Consider the following 23490-nt stretch of genomic DNA (forward strand, 5'->3'; position numbering starts at 1 on the left):
TTTTCTCTAAAAAAAAAAAGTTACACATAGACTTTTAAAAAGGCTAAAATGAACATCATGCTTGTTGGAGCAACATCTTTGAATAGGAATTAGCCAATATTTGCTTTGAAAAGGATAAAAAGACCCCTTGTATTCCATGTCTCGAAAGTGGTAGGTATATGCTCTCCCCTTAATTGGGTGACCAAAAAGCCAAACTCACTCTTTTACGTTTTCTTTACTTTCAAACAATTAAATCCTTTAGAGGGCCTGCCTTCTCGAGCATCCTTGAGGGGGCCAATGAGAGGGGAACGACCCAAAGTGGAAATGGGCTAATACTGACTCCTCCCAATACACTATAAATAAATCGTGTTTGTGACAAAAGTCTCAAACAACATGTGCTAATAAGTTCATACCGACACTATGTTTCCCCATAAACCCTATGGAGCATAACCTCTATAGGCTGGGAACCTTTTGTATTTATAGAGATGAAAGTGCCGCATGTATGGCCACATGACCGAAAGCCTTTACTAAAAACCACTTGTACTAGTTGCCAAAATCCTTCTAGTTGTTGGCGCAGGAGGTCGGACCTCTGAAGCGGCTCACATACATACGGTTCTTAGTAGAGATATAAAGTTTTCCATGGGGAGTTTTCATGGAAACTGGTGCTTGGTTGCCCCAAAGAAGTGAGTGCCGAGGGTGGAGCCAGTGGGGTCAAGCATCTAAATATCCGCTTTGAATAGCGTAGCCTCGGGGGAAACCCCACGTGAGATTCAACAACTATTATCAGTAATGGAACTTTATAAGAAGTTGAAAGTTGAAGCATTATTGATGGTACATCCTATGAATTCAAAAGAGGAAATTGAAAAATTAATTTCTGAGGCAAACTGGTCATTTTTTGTTAGTGGACACCGACAAGTGAGCCTAATGGTTGGGAGAGTTAAGGAGATTGCTGATGAGACTGCAGACAAATGGGATATATTCTTTGTTGAAAAGGAAAATCAAGAAGAAAGGAGCAGACCGAAAATGGACAAAACCTTTGAGGTATATCAAAAGGATAAAGATAAGGGTAAAGGAAAAGTTGGTGGTGTTCCTACAATAAAGATTACATATAATCTTCCACTTCTAGCTCAGGATATCCCACCGGTACATGCAGTCAGTCCACTTGATATGGGAATTGAAGATGTTACTGTTGATAATACTAACCCAGATTCTGAGATTCTTTTTTCTATGAACGTTGATAAACAAGATATTAACATTGTTGTAGATAAGGAGACTACAGAAGTTAAGGCAGTCCATGGTGAGAATGTCAAGATCTTTGAGACACTGGCAAATACTGCTGACTCTTAGAATACTGAGACACCAACAAAAGATAAAGGAAATAATACTAAGAAACAATTTGAGGCGGAGGTTCATGTTGAAACAAAGAAACTGGCAGAGAATGTGAATAAAGAGGAATCAATTGTTGGTAATAAGGAAGAAATAATTAAGGTTATTGGAGAAGTATCTGTTGAGAGGAAAGCTATTGCTGAATTGAGCACATCTATAGGTGAATTTAGACCTACTAATGTGACAGATGTTCTTTTGGATTCTATAAAAAAGATAACAGATTGCAATGCCTTAGCATTTAAGGCTATTGATGACATACTACCTATCTTGAGGATGATTGCACCAACATGTAAGATAGACCACATTGACAATTCTTTAGGTAAATTGGACAGGTGGCCCTTCAAATAGTAGGGGGTTCCAGGTGGGAGGCCCAGTAAAGGCCGAGGAGCACTTTGAGTTGGAAGAGCAAAGAAAAAAAAGAAGAGGGTAGAAAAACTCTGACCTCCTGGACCTCTGCATTTTCTTAGATTCGAGATTTTTTTTGAGAGCAAGTGGAAAGTATCAGCGGCTTTCGAAGACAAGGCGTGAAAGAAGACCCTAACTCTAGAGAAGGTGAATGAAGGAACAATTAAGGAGAGAGTTGATAAAGAGAAGGGTGAATTCTTTGTGAGCAATATTAAAAATTGTACAAAGCACTTAGATTCACTCTTATCGGTACTCAATTCTACAATTTTGGAGTATAAGGAGTTGTATAGAGAAGCCTGTAAGCCTCACTATTTGACAAAGGACATTGATGAGGAGATTAAAAAGACACAAAAAGAGATTGATGACATAACAGACAACATGATAGGTTCTTCGGAACTTACATAAGTTTTTGAATAGAAAATGGCAGTGTTTGAAGAAAAATTGGAGAACTTGGAGAAAGAAAAGGCAAGAATAAGGCTGAAGGCCCCGGGAGCTGAAGAGAAAACTTGGTCCAAGATTGGATAGTCTTATTACTCAGCAAGTTGAATTAACTAAGGCAACAATCCCTGGAGAAAGATTGCCGGAGCAGCAGATGCTCTATCTCACTGGTATGATCCAGCAGACTGAGAAAATTCTTTCTGACAGTAACAAGTTTATGCAGAGTTTGAACTTAGTTTTTGCGGATATCTTTTAGATTGTAACCAACCGGTTACAGACTTTGAGGTAGAAATTTTGTATTCTTTTTGACATCCTTTGTCATTGATGTCAAAGGGCGAGTAGTGAAGAGAAAAATATATGCACAAAGGAGATCACTTGCTTAGGGGGAGCACACTTCTTTTTGGATTTCAGTTTTGGGATAACAGTTTTGGATTTTTCTTACGAGTGTTGCCTCAATGCCAAAGGGGGAGATTGTTAACATTCTATACTCATATGAGAATTGTTGATGTTTTCATTGATGGCAACCAACCGGTATTAGGTCTCTACACACACACTGTCAACGGGGTCAACATTGATACCATCTACTGACACCAGCAGACATATTCACCGGCATCCAGATTACACCGACAAAGAAGTATACCGACACTCAGGCCGACATGAGACAAGTTTTGTTTATGTGAATTGTATTGTAAATATAATTATCTTTTGTAAGCCGAATTGGTATATTATAAAGACTCATATATGTATGAGATCTCATAGATCATTTTGTATGGTAGGATATTTTTTGTATGTATAAGGTGATATAGTGGACAGTGAAAGGTTTTGGTTAAGGTATCTGACTAAGCTTAAACCGGTACTGAACCATGCATTAGAGATGCTATTTTGAGCAGTACATTGTGTATACACATAAAAATGGCTATGAGTGATTAAATAAATATTTTATATTTATTTAATAATTATTCTTCTATTAAATAGTTAATTTGAGAAGATTAATTTATTTAATTCATTTTTGTGTCTTTCTATTAATTAATTTAATTGAAATATTTTATTAATTAATTCATCTACCCTATTCCTCTAATTAATTAAATATCTAATATTTAATTATCTCCTTCAATCAATTAAATATCTAATATTTAATGGTTATCCTCCTATCCTATAGTCTCAAAATATTAAATGATTTATTAAATTATTTAATTTCATTATCCAACTCACCTTCCATCTCCACTTCATCTTCCTTTTGCCAACTCATCCATCACGTGGCTAAGGAAATTAATATTTCTTAGATATTAATTCATCATTTATCTCCAACCTTCAAACTTAATGAAATATTGTGTACGTACACATATTTCATAACCTTCTTCTATATTCCCTCCAACATCCCTACATCTTAGGAAGGACTTGAGTCCACTTGTCCTCTCATGCCTAAATTTTCTCCAGCCATCCCTAGATTCCCTCAATCAACAACCCAGTCAAGGTGAGATGAGTGACACTTGTCTTCTCCTTCCCCCTTTCTCTCAACTTTCACCTTTGCTCACAACCATCCAAATCTGCAGATCTGATCATGACCGTTGATCTAAGCCACATCATCTTATCCTCTCAAGGTCTATAAAATCAAAAGTTTCAGTTGAGAGAGAGTTAGACTTCAAGTGAATTTGCAAGCCAATCATTTGTAAAACTTATGCATCTGTGAGTTTTAATCTTGAAGAAAATAGCAATTAGCATTTTAGCATAATCATGTAGTATTGCATATCATAGCATTTGTGAATTATCAGTTATTAGTCCATTCTTCATATGCCATCTTGGAAGCTATTAGTGCTTGTCTGAGAGCACACCATCTGCAACCAGGAACAATAGAGTTAAGACACAATGAGACATAAACCATGAAGGTAATAATAGTATTTTTATTTTATATGTATTTCATGTAGTTTCATTGGTCGAGTTTGGATTTCCTGTAGCATTTCCATTGGTATTTTGTGAAACTAGCTTGTTGCAGGTAGCATTCTGAGGATGAAATTCAAGTCGACACGTTTTGGCGCTCACCGTGGAGCTCATGGACCTCGCATATACCTTTAAAAATCTTGCAAAAGTAAAATTAACACATTTGTAATGCAGATTCACGCATGTGTGAATTCTGACAATGCTTTTGTTTGCTAGGTTAGCGCATTTGCATCCCAGGTTAACGCATATGTCATGTAGGTTAGCACTTTTGTCTGAAAATTTGCGCATTTGCATTACAGGTTAACACTTTTGTCCTCTAGATTAGCACATTTGTTAAAGAAGTCGCACTTTTGAGTCCACATAGCAGCGTTTTTATAGTGTAGGTTAGCGCTTTTGCTATGAAGATTAGCGTTTTTAAGGTCAAAGATAGCGTATTTGTTAGAATAGCACTTTTGTTTGCAATTGGCATAATTTTCTTGTAGGTCTGAATGTGCGAGAACTAAAAAATTTCAAACTATTGACATGCATGTGCAGGATTGTGTTTAAGGCAAATTTTATGCATTTCCTCACCTAGTTAATTAAAAGCCCTCTTTTGGAAAGTAATATATCATGTCTTGCTCATTTAGTCGAACTAAGGGGATAAATTAACAACATGCAACTTGCATTTTGAGTAACTTCTCTAAAATAGTTGCACGTAGACTTTTAAAAAGACTAAAATAAACACCATGCTTGTTTGAGCAACATCTCCAAATAGAGGATAGATCACATTACTATGGAAAGTTAAAAAGAACACTTATATTCCATGTCTCGAAAGTGGTAGGTATATGCTCTCCCCTTAATTGGGTGATAAAAAAGACAAACCCACTCTTTTATGCTTTCTTTACTTTCAAACAATTGAATCCTTTAGAGGGCCTGCCTTCCCGACCTACCTTGAGGGGGCCAGTGAGAGGGGAATGACCTAAATTGGAAATGGGCTAATACCGAGTCTTTCCAATCCACTCTAAATAAATCGTGTTTGTGATGAAAGTCCCAAAAAACATGTGCTGATAAGTTCATACCGACACCATGTTTCCCCATAAACCCTATGCAGCGTAACCTCTATAGGCTGGGAACCTTCTATATTGACAGAGCTGAAAGTGCCGCATGTATGGCCACATGACAAGAAGCCTTTACTAAAAAACACTTGTACTAGTTGCCAAAATCCTTCTAGTTGTTGACGTAGGAGGTCGGACCTCTGAAGCAGCTCACACACATACGATTCTAAGTAGAGATATAAATTTTGCCATGGGGAGTTTTCATGGAAACTGGTGTTTGGCTGCCCTAGAGAAGTGAGTGTCGAGGGTGGAGCCAGTGGGATCAAGCATCTAAATATCCACTTTGAATAGCGTAGCCTCGGGGGAAACCCCATGTAAGATTCAACAACCGTTGTCTCAACCTGCCATAAGATTTGTACTTGCTTGTGCATTTTGTTTATTAAACATTGTGTCTTCTATGTCTGTAACATGTTCCAAATGGTAAAAAATTGAAGAAAATTATCATCTACGAGTGAGCAAAAATCCAACAAATTGCTGGAAAAATTGATCAAAAGGGTAGTACAAAGGCTTTCCAACATTTGAAACACCAAATCAAACTAAAGTATCGAAACATCAGTATCAAAATACTTCTTGAGTAGATTTGTCTCTAAACCATCACGTATTTTCAAACTAGCTCAACAATTGGGTCACTAATCCAACAGGCTATTCCCAAAAAGTTTCTATAAGCATAAACATTCAACAAGCTATTGATTCAAACATCTTAAGTGCAAAAAATAACAACATCATTGTCAAGTCTCTCATCAGGATAATCAAATCCTCTATCATGAAGCTTGATCAATTTATCCTATGTTCATAATCTTGGATATATATTTCCTATTTTGAACCTAGGTTATATCAAAATTAGAATTGCACCAACTTTGGAATCAAACAAACTTGTAAATTGTCAGATGCTTATATGACTTTTAAGTATCACCTTAAGAAAAGAAAACCCAACTATAAAGCTACTCAGAAAAGAATAAGATTCTTGTATATCAATCGCAAGATCTTATTAAAACATAGGACATTCCTACACCGTTTTCATCACTATTTAAGTGGCTGTGGTACAGAGTTTGACAGAGAAATTTTGCAAAGACGTGCTTTTCAACAAAGAGTCGCTTTATCATAGTGAACAAACAATAGCGGTAAAATCAACAAAGCATATCTTCATAAACCAATAATCACCTATTGACTTTGTCCTCTGCAAATTTCAAAAACTTTGAAATAATCACATGCCAGTTTGGACTAGAGCTCAATACGAACAACTTAGAAAACAACAAAAACAAATGGAGGAAGAAGATAATCCTGCATTCCAAAATTTTGGGTATACCATTGTTGATGAAGAAGCAGTCAATAACACCATTAGAGACCTTGAGAAAGATTTCAAATTTGATAGGCTAATGGAAAAATTGGTGGCAAAACAAAAAGAGAAATATCTCTTGATGTTGGCAAAATATGGAGCTAAACTACCACAAAACTTTAACATAGAAAGCTTGAAACAAGATGCGGAGGCAAGTAACACCCAAAACACAGATAATCCAAATAACAAAGATGTAAACAAAAAAAGTCATGAAGAGAAAAAAAAAAGAAAGGGATGACACAAGAAAAGAGTGTAGTGATAAAAGAACTTATGAAGAAAGAAGGAGAAACTATGTGGATAATCCGTTGTTAAACCTTACTCAACAAATGCAAACTCTACAACAACAGATGCAAGATATGCAAAATGGAACAAGCTCTAAGAAGTATTCATTGGAAGATATATGTCCATATCCTTTCGATAAAAAATTGAATATGGTACCATTTCCGCAACATTGCAAGATCCCTAAATATGACAAATACGATGGAAAATTCGATCCTCAGGATCACATTAGGGAGTTTTGTACTATGAGTATGGAATTTGCCCACGATGAAACTTACCTTATGCGTCTTTTTCCCAGGAGTTTAAATGGACAATCAGTGGAGTGGTTTTCAAGATTACCATCCAGAATCAAATCTTTTGAAGAACTTGTGAATAGATTTATTTCACAATACTCCTACAATATAAGGAATGAGATAACAATGTTGGATCTATGCAATGTTAAACAAAAGAATGGTGAATCTTTTATGATCTTCTTACAATGATGGAAACACGTGTTTAATAGGTATCCAAGAGATGTACCTGATCAAGAAAAAATGGACATATTCATTGATAATATTATCAGTGAAATGAGTTATCGACTAAGAATGCAATGTCCTCCCTCCTTTGCCAAGATGATTGAGAATGGTTTGAAAATAGAGAACGTGATGGTAAAGAAAGGAGAGCTAAAACTTTGAAATAATTCCTACAACAACAACAACAACAACAACAACAACAACAACAACAATGACAAACCCAAGTTCTAGTCAAAGAATAGGAATGTCAGCAATGGAGGAAATGATGATAATAGTGCTACAAAACAATAACAGCCAATTTTTAATTTATCAAGTCAAATCCCAAGCAATAACAATCAAGAAAACAATAAAACCAAGTCCTTCTCCAATCCTCAGAGGAAATTCACAAACATTGGAGAACCATTGGAATCAGCTTTAAAAACTCTGCTTGCAACAAATTGGTTGTTTTACCAGAAGCAAGAAGTTATGAACCACTAGTCAAGCCAAATTGGTGGAATGACAATCATTTTTGCAATTACCATCGGAATAAAGGACACCAAACAAATGATTGTCAAAGATTGAAACACCTTGTCCAAGATCTAATCGATAATGGAACTATCACAGTGGATAGCCACAAGACAAATGAATCACACCTAGATTTCAAAACTCCACTTCTGAATTATGACAAAGGTGAACCATCCCAATTAAAAGATGACAAAGGAAAAGACAAAATGAATTACACTTATACATATGATGATGTGGTAAATGTTAGCATTGTTAAAGATAATTCATCTTCAGAGCCAATCAATGTTATTACGAGAAGCAAAGCAAAGGTTACCTTTCCAGGTATAACAAAAGACCCAACATCCACTTCACAACAATACAATTTAGTAGAGCAATTACAAAGAATACCCGATCAAATATCAATTCGGGAACTTCTTAAAGTTTCACCTATGCATAAGGGAATTTTGGAGAAAGCTTTAGTGGAAACAACAGTTTCAAAAGATTTGGATATAGATCAGTTCCAAAACATGGTAGGACACCTTATAGCTCCTCATTGCTTATCATTTTCTGAAAATGATGACGCATCCTTACAACATCCTCACAATGCTCCATTACATGTTGAAGTCACCATTAATAAAACTCTTATCAAATGCGTACTCATAGATGGTGGAGTCGGCTTAAACATTTGTGCATTAAGTTTGATAAAAGCTTTGGGATATTCAGAAATTGCAGTGGATCCAAAGAAGAAAATAACCATTAAGGCTTATGATGAAGTAGAACGTTCTTCTAAAGGAACTGTTGTGTTACCAATCAAAATAAGACCTATGGAAAGGAATACATTGTGTCAAGTTTTAGATTTGAACCTCTCTTACAACATTCTTCTAGGAAGACCATGGATTCACAAAATGCAAGCAGATCCTTCTACATATCATCAATGTGTAAAATTTCCTCATGAAGGACAAAAGATCACTATAATTCTAGATTCTAGTCAATATTGCAATAATTTGAAGCCAACACAAGATACAAGAGTTCCACATAATAGAGAATCAATATATCCTACCAAAGAAATTCAAGAAAAGTTATGTGAAACCTTTGAGGAAAAGCTCAAATTAAATGATGAAGGAATGGGAAAATATTCTTTGCATAATTTTCCACTTTCCCCTAAGTCACATGGAAAGCCTACAAATATTCAATCAAAGACCTCAGAAAGATCAAAAGATAAATTTATAGGAACATTTGTTAGAGCTGGAACTCTTGAAGAAGAAAATGAAGACAAAGACATTCTTGGTTGGTTGTACAAAGATGAAAATGAAACTATAGAAATAGTTGCAGAAGTCAATATTCCCATAAAACAATATGGCAATGGTTATAAAATCATGCAAAAAATGGGATATGAAGGAAAAGGACCTATTGGTAAGCAACATCAAGGTATTTCAGAACCTATTTGTCCCCACTCTCAATCCAAAGAAGATAAATCAAGGCTTGGATATCTAAAATCCAATCAAAAGCAACATAATCATCAACAGCAATAGTGGAGAAAGAAATAAGTCTCTAAAGAAGAACAATGGCAAGAAAAGCTACACCAAGTAGTAGAAATAGTAACCAATAAACAAAAGAAGCAAGAAGAATATGAAAAGAAAGAAGAGATTACCATCAAAGGTAAAGAAGAATTTTGTCAACAAGTTCAAGAAATATGAACAATTGCAAAATCTGAACAAGATATTCTAGAAGCAGTGAAAATAGAGATGGCAAAAATCAGGGAACTTTTTGCACCATGCAACATTCCTATATGGTCTAGTGGTGTAGTCCTAGATCATGGTTCAGAGACAGATTCGAATGAGCATGAATGGGGTCCATATGTCTTATCTAGTACGTGAAGTAAGGAAAACAATGAAAACCAAATAGCTATCACAAAGGAATACTTATTTAATACAAAACAAAAGATGGAGTTAGAAAGAAGATGAGAAGAACTCAGAATTCAGGGAAAAGAGGCATATGCAAAACAACAAAGGAAAGGGAATGACAAAGACAGAGAGGTAACGCCATAAGAAGTACAAATAGGGATAGATCAAGCATCTGGAAATATAAGATTTTCATCAAAAGAGGAACAAGATGTATCAAGATGTGGCAAAACCATAGAAGAATTAAGAAATAGTCAAGTAGGATTGACTATTAGTCCAGAAGAAGTTGAGTTTGAAAGGAGACAAAATATAGAAAAAGAATATTCTTTATCATGTACACAAGTATGTCAACTCCAAAATACAAATGAGGTCAATGAAAAAGGAATTTGTAGTATTAAAGACGTGTGTGTTGATATAATCCATTTGTTTAAGGGACAAACGTTAGTTGAAGAACCACTTGAGTGTGAACCAAAAAATACTAATACTGATTTTGTTAGAACTAATTGGAAGACACTTGGGAGAGACAATTCTCAAATTCATTCAATCTATGACATTACCTACTTTGGGCCAAATTATGATCATCATGTCATGAAATTTGAAGCACCTAATGATGATAGTGACTATGACTTACCCCTTCTTCATCCTGAACTAATTGATTGGGATAATTTAGAAAACCCTGAACTAAATGTCTTTTCCAATGATCATGACTTAGCCATGTATCTTAATGCTATCAAAACCATCACACCTAAGATATCTTCCATTGCAGAATCAAGTAACGTTTCTCGTGGTCAGGAGAATGTCAAACTTTCTAGTCGCAAAATTGAAATAAAACAAAGAAAGAGACCTACTATTGAAAACCATTTCATGGAAACACTAGATCAATCAAAAGGGAAAATAAATGACGTATCTAATGGTGAAAATCTCTTTGAGGCGCTGGAAGATGGAAATTTTGACATTCTTCCTACGTATTTTCAGGAGATATCTGCTATCTTGATAGAACCAACAAAAATAGTAAACACTGGTACATCAAAGGATCCTAAAATACTTCATTATGTTGCCTCATTATCAGATGAAGAGAGGAAAGAATACATGGAATTATTTAAGCAAAGACAAATAATTTTGCTTGGTCCTATGTAGACATGCTAGGACTTAATCCAGATCTTATCATGCATCATCTTAATGTGGATTTAAAAGCAAAACCAGTTAAGCAAAAGCTAAGAAAGATGCATCCACACATTGCTCTTCTTGTAAAAACTGAGCTGAAGAAACTATTAGATATGGGTTTTATAAGACTTGTTGCTTATCTAGAATGGGTTTTAAGTATTGTACCAGTGTCAAAGCCAGAAAAAAGCATAAGAGTTTGTACAGATTTTAGAGATCTGAATAAAGCATGTCCAAAAGATGATTTCCCGCTACCAAACATTGATATAATTGTGGACTTATCAGTAGGACATGAGATGTTTTCATTAATGGATGGTTTCTCGGGATGAAATCAAATAAGAATTGCACCTAAAGATCAAGAAAAGACAACTTTCACCTGTGCATGGGAAACAAATTGCTGGAATGTTATGCCAGTTAGGATTAAGAATGCAAGAGCGACTTATCAAAGGGCTATGACAACAATTTTCTATGATATGATGCATACATTTATGGAAGATTATGTAGATGATATACTTGAAAAATCTCATACAAGACAAGAACATTTGAACATCTTAAGCAAGATTTTTGATAGGATGGAAAGATATCAATTGAGATTAAATCCAAAGAAATGTGCATTTGGGGTAACCTCTGGGAAACTTCTTGGGTACATTATATCAGCTCGTGGAATTGAAGTAGATCCTGTAAAGGTCAAAGCCATCATGGAGATGGAGTCACCTAGGAACATAAGTCAATTAAGATCTTTACAAGGAAGATTGCAATCAATCAGGAGATTTGTCTCTCAATTAGCAGATAGATGTCTTCCATTTACCCATCTTCTACATAAGAATATTCCATTCAAATGGGATAAAAATGTGAAGAAGCTTTTTTGCAAATAAAAGAATATCTTATGAGTGCTCAAGTACTGGTATCACCAACTAAAGGGAAACCATTGTTGCTCTATATCTCATCAATAAATGTGTCATTAGGAGCTCTCCTAGCTCAACATGATGAATAAGGAAAAGAACGAGTAGTGTATTATATCAGTAGAGTGCTTGTTGGCTATGAATTAAATTATTCCTCAATAGAGAAGACATGTCTAGCAGTTGTATTTACAACTCAGAAGCTGCGACATTATATGTTGATTCATTATGTGAAACTAATAGAAAAGATAGATCCACTCAAATATTTGTTGAGCAAGTCAACCTTGACAAGAAGACTAGCCAAATCGGTTATGATACTGAGTGAATTTGATATAGAGTATGTTGACCGAAAATCTATCAAGGGACAAGTCATTGCTGATCAATTGGTTGAAGCACCTTTACAACACGACATGCCTTTGCACATTGAATTTCCTGATGTAGACATTTTGACAGCAAGTACAAACTTTTGGGAATTGTACTTTGATGGTTGTTATACACAATATAGATCAGGCGCAAGAATCTTTTTCATCACACCTCAGGGATACACAATTCTGAAATCATATAGACTATGGTTTCCATGCACCAATAATACTGTAGAATATGAAGCATTGGCTATTGGGCTCAAAGTGGCCATTGAATGGAATGTCAAAGAATTACATGTCTATGGTGATTCACAACTTATCATCAACCAAATAAATGATGATTATCAAACTAAGGATGATAAGCTCATGCCATACAAACAACTGGTAGAGGAATTTAAAGAACACTTTAAAGAAATATCATTCACCCAGATTCCAAGAAATGAGAATAAAGTAACAGATGCAACGAATACAATAGCATCTCTCTTGCAAAATAAGTAGAATCAACATCATTACGAATTTATCGTGGAAGATATCTTAACCCCTACCATTCAATCCCAGCATATCTACCAAATTTGCCATATATCAGGAACAAGTCAATCCTTTTACAGTCAAACTTATCAATTTAAAATTTGAATTTTCCTTTGATAAGAAGGATGAAGTGGATAATACAAATTGGTCTCTTTTTCATCCTCTAAGAGGGTCGAAATCGATGATATCCATTGATTTTTTTTATATTTGATTGTAAAATTTGAATTTTTCTCTCATAAGAAGGATGATAGGGCTTATGTTTGCAAAATTATTAATATTGTTTTCTTTAATTAAATTTTAATCATGTTTAGTGCATGGAAAAGCTTAGGGGGAAACAAATCGGTGAAATGTTTTGAACCCCCGGTTTACACCGGTAAAAGACCTTAACTTGTATGTGATACCTGTCAATTGGTAGAAGACCGAAAATGGTAAAAGGCAAATTAGGGTTTATGCCCTAATGGTGGAGCATTTATTATGGTAGGTGAAGAATTTATAAGATAATATCCTTCCTCTTGACCTATCCCGCAATCAGAGAAGGAATTTTATCCGTCAGTCCTCTCGCTATACTATTATTGCATATATCCTATATAGGTGTGGTCTAGATGATACTTTGTTGAGATGTCTTGAATAAGAAGAATATGAGAAAGTTCTTAACGAAGTTCATGTAGGTATTTATGACACACACTCAAGTGGTTTAACACTGGCTAAGAAACTTCTTTGTATGGGTTACTATTGGCCTACTATGGAGAGAGATTCATTCACATATGCTAGGAAATGCAAACAATTTCAGATCCATGGGAATCTCATTCATGCACCAGCACAAGAGTTATATCCTATGACAAGATCATGGCCATTTTCTCAATGGGGCCTTGATTTGGTAGGAAAGATAAATCCCTCATCTTCTAATGGACATAAGTTTATTCTGACTACTACTAAATATTTCACTAAATGGATTGAAGCAGTACCTCTAACAACAGTGTCAGGAAAACAAATATCATCATTCATTTTGAATTATATAATCTGTCGCTATGGAGTTCCTATGACCATTATCACTGATAATGGAAGACCATTCTAAAATCAAGATGTGAAGGAGCTATGTGAACAATTTCATATCCTACATAGTTTTTCTACTCCATATTATCCATAGGGAAATGGTCAAGCTGAGGCATCAAACAAAACTATCTTAAATTTTTTAAAGAAAACAGTCAATGAAGCTGGAAAAGATTGGCACATTCAGCTAAATCCTTCTCTATGGGCATACTGAACCAGCATCCGCACTCCAACAAGGGCAACTCCATATTATTTGGTCTATGGATCAGAAGCCATATTACCTATAGAAGTAGAGATACCTTCTCTACGAGTATCCTTGAAAGGTCTTATACCAGAAGAAGAACAACAAGTCTCTTGACTCCAAGAACTTGAACTGATTCAGGAACGTCACCAAAATGCAACAGATCATTTGAAAGTATATCAACAAAGAATGGCAAGAAGTTATAACCACAGAGTCAAGCCACACATTTTTCAAATTAGAGATATAGTTCTAAGGGAGAATCCAAGAAATCAGCAAGACTGAGAAAAAAAGGGAAAATTTGAACCAAATTGGCTAGGACCTTTTGTCATAGTAGCAACATATGGATCAGGAGCATACAAGTTATCTACCCTTGAAGGTGATTGGTTTGATGAACCTATCTATTCTATTCATCTCAATAAATTCTATGCTTGAGATATAAAGTCCTGAAAAAAAAAATCAATAAAAAGCATATAAAGTCCTAAAGAAATCAGTAAAAATCAGAAAAGCAAAAAATCCCTAAAAAGCATAAAACAAAAAAGAAAGAAAAAAAAAAGAGAAAAGAGAGAGAAAAATGCAATAAATTTAGATGGTGAAAACCTGGTAAATAAGTGCTATCTAAAAAGTGAGTTCCTCCATCTATGAGATCGCTTTGCACACCTATCCACTCCATCATATCGCATCTATAGCTTCCATCTATCTTAGCTTATCCATTCCATCTTTTTTTTGATCTATTTCTTTGAACCATTTCGCAGGAAATATGCAGCTTACCAACAATTATCAATCTTTGACACACTTGATGTAGTCACTGTCTTAGATTTTATCAAAATCAATCAATCTGCATTTGTATCCCTCCATGGTTTGGATCTTGATCAATTCATACATCCATAATAAATTTTTGTTTCCGCAAGAATCAACCAACAAGTAATAAAGGATTATCAAAGATCATTCATCAAGATGATTATATCAGCTAATGACCATAAGAACATGTGAATGACATACAAGATTCAATGTTTATATCTTGATTTTATTGCTAATCATGTACTATGCGACTCAAGGATGTCCATGACTAGAGAAGCTATGATGGGGCATGATTATTTTCTTTGATTGTTGTCTATGGTTTATCTCTTATTAAGGTATGTACTTGTCTCAGGATATGATCAACAAAAGATCAAGGAGGACGTTCCAAGTCATGCATGAAAGGAGACAATCCTTGTCTGTTCTGCAAGCAATACTTAGGTCAACTTGATTCATTATATTAAATTGCTTGTATTAACTTGCTATATCAAAATCCATGTAAGAAATACTCAGGTCATCTTGAATCTTTATGTCAAGTAGCTTGCATTCTCTTACAACATTTTAAAGCTCAATGATGAAATCAAGCTCTGTTACAAGACAAGCATATGAAGAATGACAGTATCATTTTTAGTTAGATCATTTTAGATTTAGTTCATTATTCATCTACATTATAAGCATTGATTTTTAGTTGCATTATAAGAAAATCATTTCATTAAGAGATCAATGGTCATAAATAAAGATTGAGTATGCTTGGACAAACAAAAACAATTTGCATTTGATCATTGTAGGTGCATTCATTTTAATCATCATCTAAATCATTTAGTTGTATTTCAAAAATTGCATTAGTTTGCATTCAATTAAGTGTATTTCATTAACCATTTAGTGTTTCATCATTATTATTTTGCATTATCATTAAAAGTTCATTAAAGATCATTTAGTTGAGTCTTTGCAGTTAGATTCATTCATCATTATAAGCATTTATCATTATAAGTTTGATTAAACATAGCATTCATAATCATCATCACTATGAAACATTTGCATTTTTATATCATTTTCATTTGCATCATTTAATTCATATCATTTAAGTTAGTAATCATTTTCAGTTGCCTCCAAGGTCATCAAAAATAAAACTCAAAAAAATATTTATCATTGCATCATATAGATCATTATCATAAGGAAAAAAAACAAAAAAAACAAACATCATCATATAGATCATCCATGTAATCCATGCACAATCAAAATAATCATCATATAGAATAGTCCATGTCTGCATATAAAACAATAAAAGTCCAAGTATACAATGATATCAAATAAACAATACAAGTGCCTCAAAATCAAGTCACGGATGTCCTATACCACTACCACCTGACTCTGTCACTCTCTATGGCTGTGGGCAAGAAGATCCTCTATATGCCTGTCTCCCATGATCACCACTCCTCTGAGGAGGCCTCATGACCCCACCACTGCTAGTATCCATCAACACGGTGGTATGATAACTACCTGCTCTCTGGCTCTCTGCGACTACATCCTGATATAGTTGTCGCCAACGAGAAGTCTCCTTCCTAGCCTGAACTAGTGCTCTAACAGTGTCAGCTGAGAGAGTGCCTGATCCAACCTGCTGAATATGATAAAGGAGATCCTGAGTATCTTGTTGTCTCCTGACAGCTCTATCCCTCTCAACCATGAAAGTCTGTACCTGTGCTCGAAGCTGATCAATCTATGCTCTAAGACTATCAATGGTATCCTGCTCTGGCACATCGTGCTCTGGTGCCCCAATCCACTCCTCACCACCTCCCTGTCCACCTACTGGAATATCAGTCCAAGTAGCTCTTAGAACCAGTCGTCTAATAAGTGGAACATGATCCTCTGGATCCTCATCATCTCCACCATGAGCTGCAATAACCCTAAGATCTAGCTGAATCTGACCAAAATCAATGCCTCTCCAGCAACCCCCATCCAGTCCAGTCATCCTGCCTCCTCCCATCAATGGCAACCCTCTCAGTGATCTCATCCCTACTAGTATCCCTCCCAATCCATCCACCATCTCTCCCACCCATAGGACGCAGTCTCCCAATCCTGCCAACTAGTCCAAACGGTCCACCACGGACTCTAAATTGACCTCCTCTCCGTCCAGATCTCCTACCACCACCACCTCCATCCCCACCCTCATCTGCACCTCCCCTGACCTTCTAAGCAACTCTAAGCTCTCATCTCCGTCTTTGTCGCTTGAAACCTAGATCATCTGAATCATCATCCTCATCTCTTGAGCTAGGAGGAGGATTTGCTAGATCAGTAATACAAGGAAATGGATGTGTTAGTATGTACTGAGCATAATTTGCAGTAACACTAGGATCAAGAATGTGTAATCTTATATCATAAGCCACTCTCGGAGTAGCAAGAAACTCTGCGCAAGCAATATCAAAAGACAAAGAAGGTCCCCAATCTTGCCTATCTCTGTATCGCCAGGCATATATCGTGACACTAGTAGGCATAGGTTGAATGATACTGAACTATCTCAAAATGCGACTAATCGACTATCTCTCAACAATGTAAGGAGTCCGACCAATGAGATATCTAATCTGCATAATAAATGGTAATGTCTGTGCATCATCCATATATGGCTCACAATCAACATATGGTCTCCAAGTAATACTATCCAATGAATCAAGCACCCAACGCCAATACTCCATCTTACCCAGCTTATGCTAAGTAAGGATACCTGCATATAGATACACACATGGCTGCCTCTCTCCACGAAATCTATGATGGATAGGCCGAGTGATAGCAATGTGCTCCCAACATCAGATCTGCAATAGTGTGCATCGTAGACAAACTAACACTCTCATCAGACACCACCTGATGAAGATCATGATATAAATGAGCAAGCATACAAACACCCCAAGCATATTGAGTCCTATGTTGCATCATACGTTGAAGAATTTCACCCCATCCAACAACAAAACCTCGCGATCGCCTATCAGGACAAATAAATCCTGCAATCAAACCAACAAGAATCACAGGGAGAGTCTCGTAATACATAACCATATCCTCCCATCAAATCTCTCCTCTAGAGATGCTCTCATTAGCAAAAACGGCTCTGCAAGCCTCTGTCCCTACATGATCATGAACATCATACTGCACTAACTCGTCGATAACTGGGATGTGCAGAATCCTATAGACTTCCTCGAGCATCACACTAATCTCACCCGTGGGCAAGTGGAAAGTTTGCTCACTGTGCCATCTCTCAACTAACGCCGTCAATAATCCCCTATTATGGGTAATCTCAGGTATATATAATAAATGACGTAATCCACAGGCATCTATATGTCTGACCTCTGCCTATGTCAACTTTGGCACTAAATGTCGTACCGCCAGGAATTTCTCCCGACATTGGAGAACATCAAGTTTCTCCTATTTACCAAGAGAATTAGATCAATCATCACTTATCTATCTATCACATCAAAGTGATCACTAATCTATCAAATCAATCAAATCAAATTGAAGCAACTTAAAGCTATCAAATCATTTAAAAACCTATCAATCATGGTTTTCTATCAATCACTGAGTTAAATCAAAACCCTGCTATGCTCTTACATCAGAAACTAAATCGATTTCTTAGAGCTAATCTATCCAATCAAATCAAATCAATCTATCAAACGACATCAATCAATCAAGTCCTTATTCATCATACATGTGCATCAAATACGCCTAAATCTAATCAACAAAGTGATTTTTGGCTTTTGCATCTATCAAAAACATTTATTTGGAGCATATGCGCTAAACAAAGCATACTCACTAACCTTTTCAACAAAAGTACTAACCCTAAGCACATATGTGTGACACTTACAAAAGTGTTAACAAACAATGCATATGCGCTAACAAACAAAACAAAACCGCTAACCGATGCATATGCATTAACATCCTTAACATATGCGCTAAAAAAAAGAGAAAAAGCGCTATCATGAGCAAAAGTGCTAAACGTAATTGCATATGCACTAAACTTAAATGCAAAACCTAATACCAAAAATCGCAAAAAAAATTCAAAAAATCCATAAATGCGCCAAAAACCATGAAAAATTGTACAACAAGTTGAAAACAAAGCTCGGGATAAGATACATACCGGATCCCCATACTCAGGAGATCGCTGATATCGTTGAATGCGTTCAAATCGATGGTTCTCCACAGGAATCACCATTTCGCCACCTCACCAAGATAATTTTCTTCACAAGCTGACAAGGATGACAATGAAATTAAAATTAACCTTCGTTAATTTTATATTTACTATTTGAAAGGGTAATTAATGCTTTTCAATGGGGCAATTTAATTTGTTTTTTACAAATGAATTTAATTGACAAAATTTATATCAATTATCATGAGATCAATCGTTCAAACTAAATTTTTCAACAATTTCACGATCAATCTCCCCAGGGGGCACATAATTAGGATTTTTATCTCCATCAGGCGCACTATCAAAACTTGATTTAATCTTTGAAACAATGTTGTCTCGACATCATTTCAAAGAGGGGCAAAATGTATACACATAAAAATGGCTATGAGCGATTAAATAAATATTTTATATTTATTTAATAATTATTCTTCTATTAAATAATTAATTTGAAAAGATTAATTTATTTAATTCATTTTCGTGTCTTTCTATTAATTAATTTAATTGAAATATTTTATTAATTAATTCATCTATCCTATTCCTCTAATTAATTAAATATCTAATATTTAATTATCTCCTTCAATCAATTAAATATCTAATATTTAATGGTTATTCTCCTATCCCATAGTCTCAAAATATTAAATGATTTATTAAATTATTTAATTTCATTATCCAACTCACCTTCCATCTCCACTTCATCTTCCCTTTGCCAACTCATCCATCATGTGGCTAAGGAAATTAATATTTCTTAAATATTAATTCATCATTTATCTCCAACCTCCAAACTTAATGAAATATTGTGTACGTACACATATTTCATAACCTTCTTCTATATTCCCTCCAACATCCCTACATCTTAGGAAGGACATGAGTCCACTTGTCCTCTCATGCCTAAATTTTCTCCAACCATCCCTAGATCCCCTCATTCAGCAACTCAATCAAGGTGAGATGAGTGACACTTGTCTTCTCCTTCCCCCTTTTTCTCAACCTTCACCTTTGCTCACAACCATCCAAATCTGCAGATCTGATCATGACCGTTGATCTAAGCCACATCATCTTATCCTCTCAAGGTTTATAAAATCAAGAGTTTCAGTTGAGAGAGAGTTAGACTTCAAGTGAATTTGCAAGCCAATCATTTGTAAGACTTATGCATCCGTGAGTTTTAATCTTGAAGCAAATAGCAATTAGGATTTTAGCATAACCATTTTAGCATAATCATGTAGTATTGCATATTATAGCATTTGTGAACTATCAATGCTTGTCTGAGAGCACACCATCTGCAACTAGGAATAGTGGAGTTAGGACACAATGAAACATAAACCTTGAAGGTAATAATAGTATTTTTATTTTATATGTATTTCATGTAGTTTCATTGGTTGAGTTTGAATTTCTTGTAGCATTTCCATTGATATTTTGTGAAACTAACTTGTTGTAGATAGCATTCTGAGGATGAAATTCAAGTCGACACACATTGTATTCAATTTAATTATCCCTATTGTAGTCAATGTGACTCTTCTATTGAGCAGTGAGCTTTAGGTTGTTGGTCTTCCTGCATGTGCAGGCCCCAATTGTAAGTAATATTTATTCATATTGGCGAGTGAGTAAATATTGTGGGTCACAAATCCCACCGAGATTTTCCCACACCGGGTTTCCTCATTAAAATATCTTGTGCTATGGTGTGCATTTATGTTGTCTCTGTTATTTCTATTTATTGCATTATTTCTTGCTTACCGGTACATTGATTTGGGTTGCAAAGTTATAAATAAGTTAAAATATTCCACTCACCGGTTAGACACTGATTCACCCCCCCCCCCCCCCTCTCAGTGTCTTTGGGACTGTCATTACATCTAACAGAAGTATGAAACCCTCATAGAGGTTGTTCAATCAAGAGTAGTATGGGTTATGAATTTGATGCTCAAATTTTGGATTTGTATGCAAAATTCTTCTGGATGCTCCGATAGATGAATCAGAGAAGGCCTTTGGAATAGCAACAAAAAGGAATTGGAGGTGAAAATAGGCTTCAACAAGAAGAAAAGGGAAGGACAAATTAAGAAGGTTGGACAAGCTGTTGAGAAAATGTCTAGTGAAATTAAATAGATTATCGAACTAGCAGAGTCATCTTCTCCGACAACAGTTCAGGCCTCACCGACAGCAGCAACCGACAAAGGTGTACTAAAAAGGAAAAAACCTGAAATATTTATTGCCCCATTTGCTTCTGGATCAGAAACAGAAGATGAACCCTCAAAAATTCCCCAAACATGCATAAGAATCCAAAGAAAGAAGCATGAGGAACCAAAGCAGAAAACAAAGGCAACCCCTCCGACACCCAAGAAGCAAATTTTGAAGGAAAGGAAACCAACAGAGAAGAAGAGACCAGTAAAAGACACTCTTCCACCATTCAGGAAGGAGAAGAAATCAGAGCTAGACAAAGCCTTAGAATCTGGTATAAGTATAAAGGTTATCCCTCCTTTTTCTATTGCTGAATTAATTGATCAAGTAACTAAGGATAGAATTTAGAGTAACATACAACACTATTATGTACATATGGATGATAAGAAACAAAAGGAGATTGCAGAAGCAGTTTTTTATACTTAGATATATATAAGAAATCCCTTATAGAGATAGAAAAACAAATTCGGACATAGTTATATAATAAATTAGATGCTAGAAGATTGCCTGCTATTGAGGAGGATGAGCATATTAAGGTTCAGGATTTGTTGACTGTTTGTGGTGCTATTACTGAAGAGGAGATGCAACAGTGTCTTGATTTTGCAAATGAAACAATTTTCCAGAGTAGACACAAGCATGTTAGCTTAATGGTGGGTAAAGTGAATGAAATAGTTAAGGAGACCCATGAGGCATGGGTAAAATTCTTTATTGATAAACCAAATTTATTTACATCATCGGAAGTCCCTCCTAAGTTTGACATTCCAGACATCCTGGTTGATGCTAAGGGCAAGAGTATATTAAGTGAAGCCCCACTGGTTTTGGAACAAAAAATAACTGACAACATTCCTCTGGATGAACCAATTATACATGATGTTGAGGCAGGTTTACCGACAATTAAAGTTGTATAGGTTAAGCAGGTCACACCGGAACAAATCATTTCGGATGTAGAGGTTATTTATTTTGAGGCAGTTAATAAACAGGTTGAGGACATTGAACCTCCGACAATAAGTGTACATATGGAAGAGGTCAAGGTAGAGCAGGTTACTGCACCAAGTGGCAAAGCCACCGGTGTAAGTCAACAGGTTCAAAATAACGATAAAATTTTGGATAGTCATCCATTGTTGGCACTTGATACTTCTAGTCAAGTAGATTTTGGGAGGAAGAGCATTGATCAATTGAGAAACTCAGAAAGGATGATGGTAGCTACACAGAGACTTTTGAAGGAAGGATCAGAAGAGAAACAGGTTATAGTGCAAGCTATACCAGTCTTGCAACAACTAGTTCCGAAATACACTAGTCTGGTAGCTAGCCCCTCCGGTAAGCTTAAAGGTTTGACTGAACACATTGCAAAGGAGTTCCAAACTCTTCAACAAGTGTCAAACCGATAATTGGTGGAGAGATACAATGTAGCTAGAAAGGTAATCTCTGATAATATGATCACATCAAACAAGGCTAAGCTAACAAAAGAATTGACAAGGATTGATGAAGCTCTTCATCAATGTAGCAGTATTTACCGGTCTTGCACTAACACAACTAAATTAACAACAGACTTGGAGGTGAAAATAAAAGTGGCTAAGGTCTGGTTGGAGCATCTTGCAAACAATTTGGATGGATCTCAGTCATTAACCAATGCTATTGATGGTCAAATGTTGCTTACAGAATCAAAAATATTAGCCTTGGAGAAGGATATGGACAAGTTAATCCGGCAGGCCAGAGAATTGAGAGGATTGGTCAGTCCCTGACTTAACACCTTACTACTTCATAAAAGGGAATGTATAGAACATATGAATAAACCCACACCGACAAACCTAACAAAAGAGGAATTACATGCATACATTCTTAATGGGTTTGTATCAATTTTGGGAACATTGAAAACATGTTGGGATACTTACTTGGGCTATTTGAAGAGTGCTTACCCGGATATTTTTAAGTAGATCTAGATCCGGTAAACACAATTTTGATTCCATTCTTTTGTACAAAATTTCATTCATTTCTTATTCTTTATCCCGACTTTGGCATTGTTGTCAAAGGGGGAGAGGTTGGATGTGAAAAATGTTAAGGGACATAAGAAGTAATGTGTAGCTCAGGGGGATTAGCCTTCTGAGATCAGTTTTGGGGAGTTTGTGGATAGGAACTAGAACAACACTTCAATGATCCATTTTTCACATGAGTGTTGCCATCAATACCAATGGGGAGATTGTTGGCAATTGACACTCATCCAGGATCATGGTGTTGTCATTGATGGAAACACACATCATTTTGGGTTGGATACTTAACCGGTACTCACCGGTATTCAAGGATTAACATCCATCATTCAAGGAAACTTGCAAGCAAAGGAAACTGACATTCAAAGAAACCGACATTCAGAG

The 23490-nt window shown here is 35.7% G+C and overlaps 1 protein-coding gene across 1 annotated transcript; it reads left to right on the top strand.

Moving 5' to 3' along the window:
- Positions 1-1146: 1146 nt before the first annotated feature.
- LOC131876511 (uncharacterized) lies at positions 1147-22509 on the top strand. Its single transcript, XM_059221932.1, has 5 exons — positions 1147-1284; positions 1327-1525; positions 21066-21395; positions 21614-21771; positions 22030-22509. The coding sequence occupies exons 1-5, from the start codon at positions 1147-1149 to the stop codon at positions 22507-22509; spliced, it is 1305 nt and encodes a 434-aa protein (XP_059077915.1).
- The last annotated feature ends 981 nt before the right edge of the window (positions 22510-23490 follow it).

Source organism: Cryptomeria japonica, chromosome 6 (genome assembly GCF_030272615.1).
Source record: "Cryptomeria japonica chromosome 6, Sugi_1.0, whole genome shotgun sequence".
NCBI classification, from domain to species: Eukaryota; Viridiplantae; Streptophyta; class Pinopsida; order Cupressales; family Cupressaceae; genus Cryptomeria; species Cryptomeria japonica.

Coding starts and splice junctions, on each gene's coding strand:
- LOC131876511 (XM_059221932.1), top strand. CDS start 1,147: ATGGGAATTGAAGATGTTACTGTTGATAATACTAACCCAGATTCTGAG. Junction 1,285..1,326: donor AGGCAGTCCATGGTGAGAAT/GTCAAGATCTTT, acceptor GCTGACTCTTAG/AATACTGAGACACCAACAAA. Junction 21,396..21,613: donor AGACAAAGCCTTAGAATCTG/GTATAAGTATAA, acceptor ATAATAAATTAG/ATGCTAGAAGATTGCCTGCT.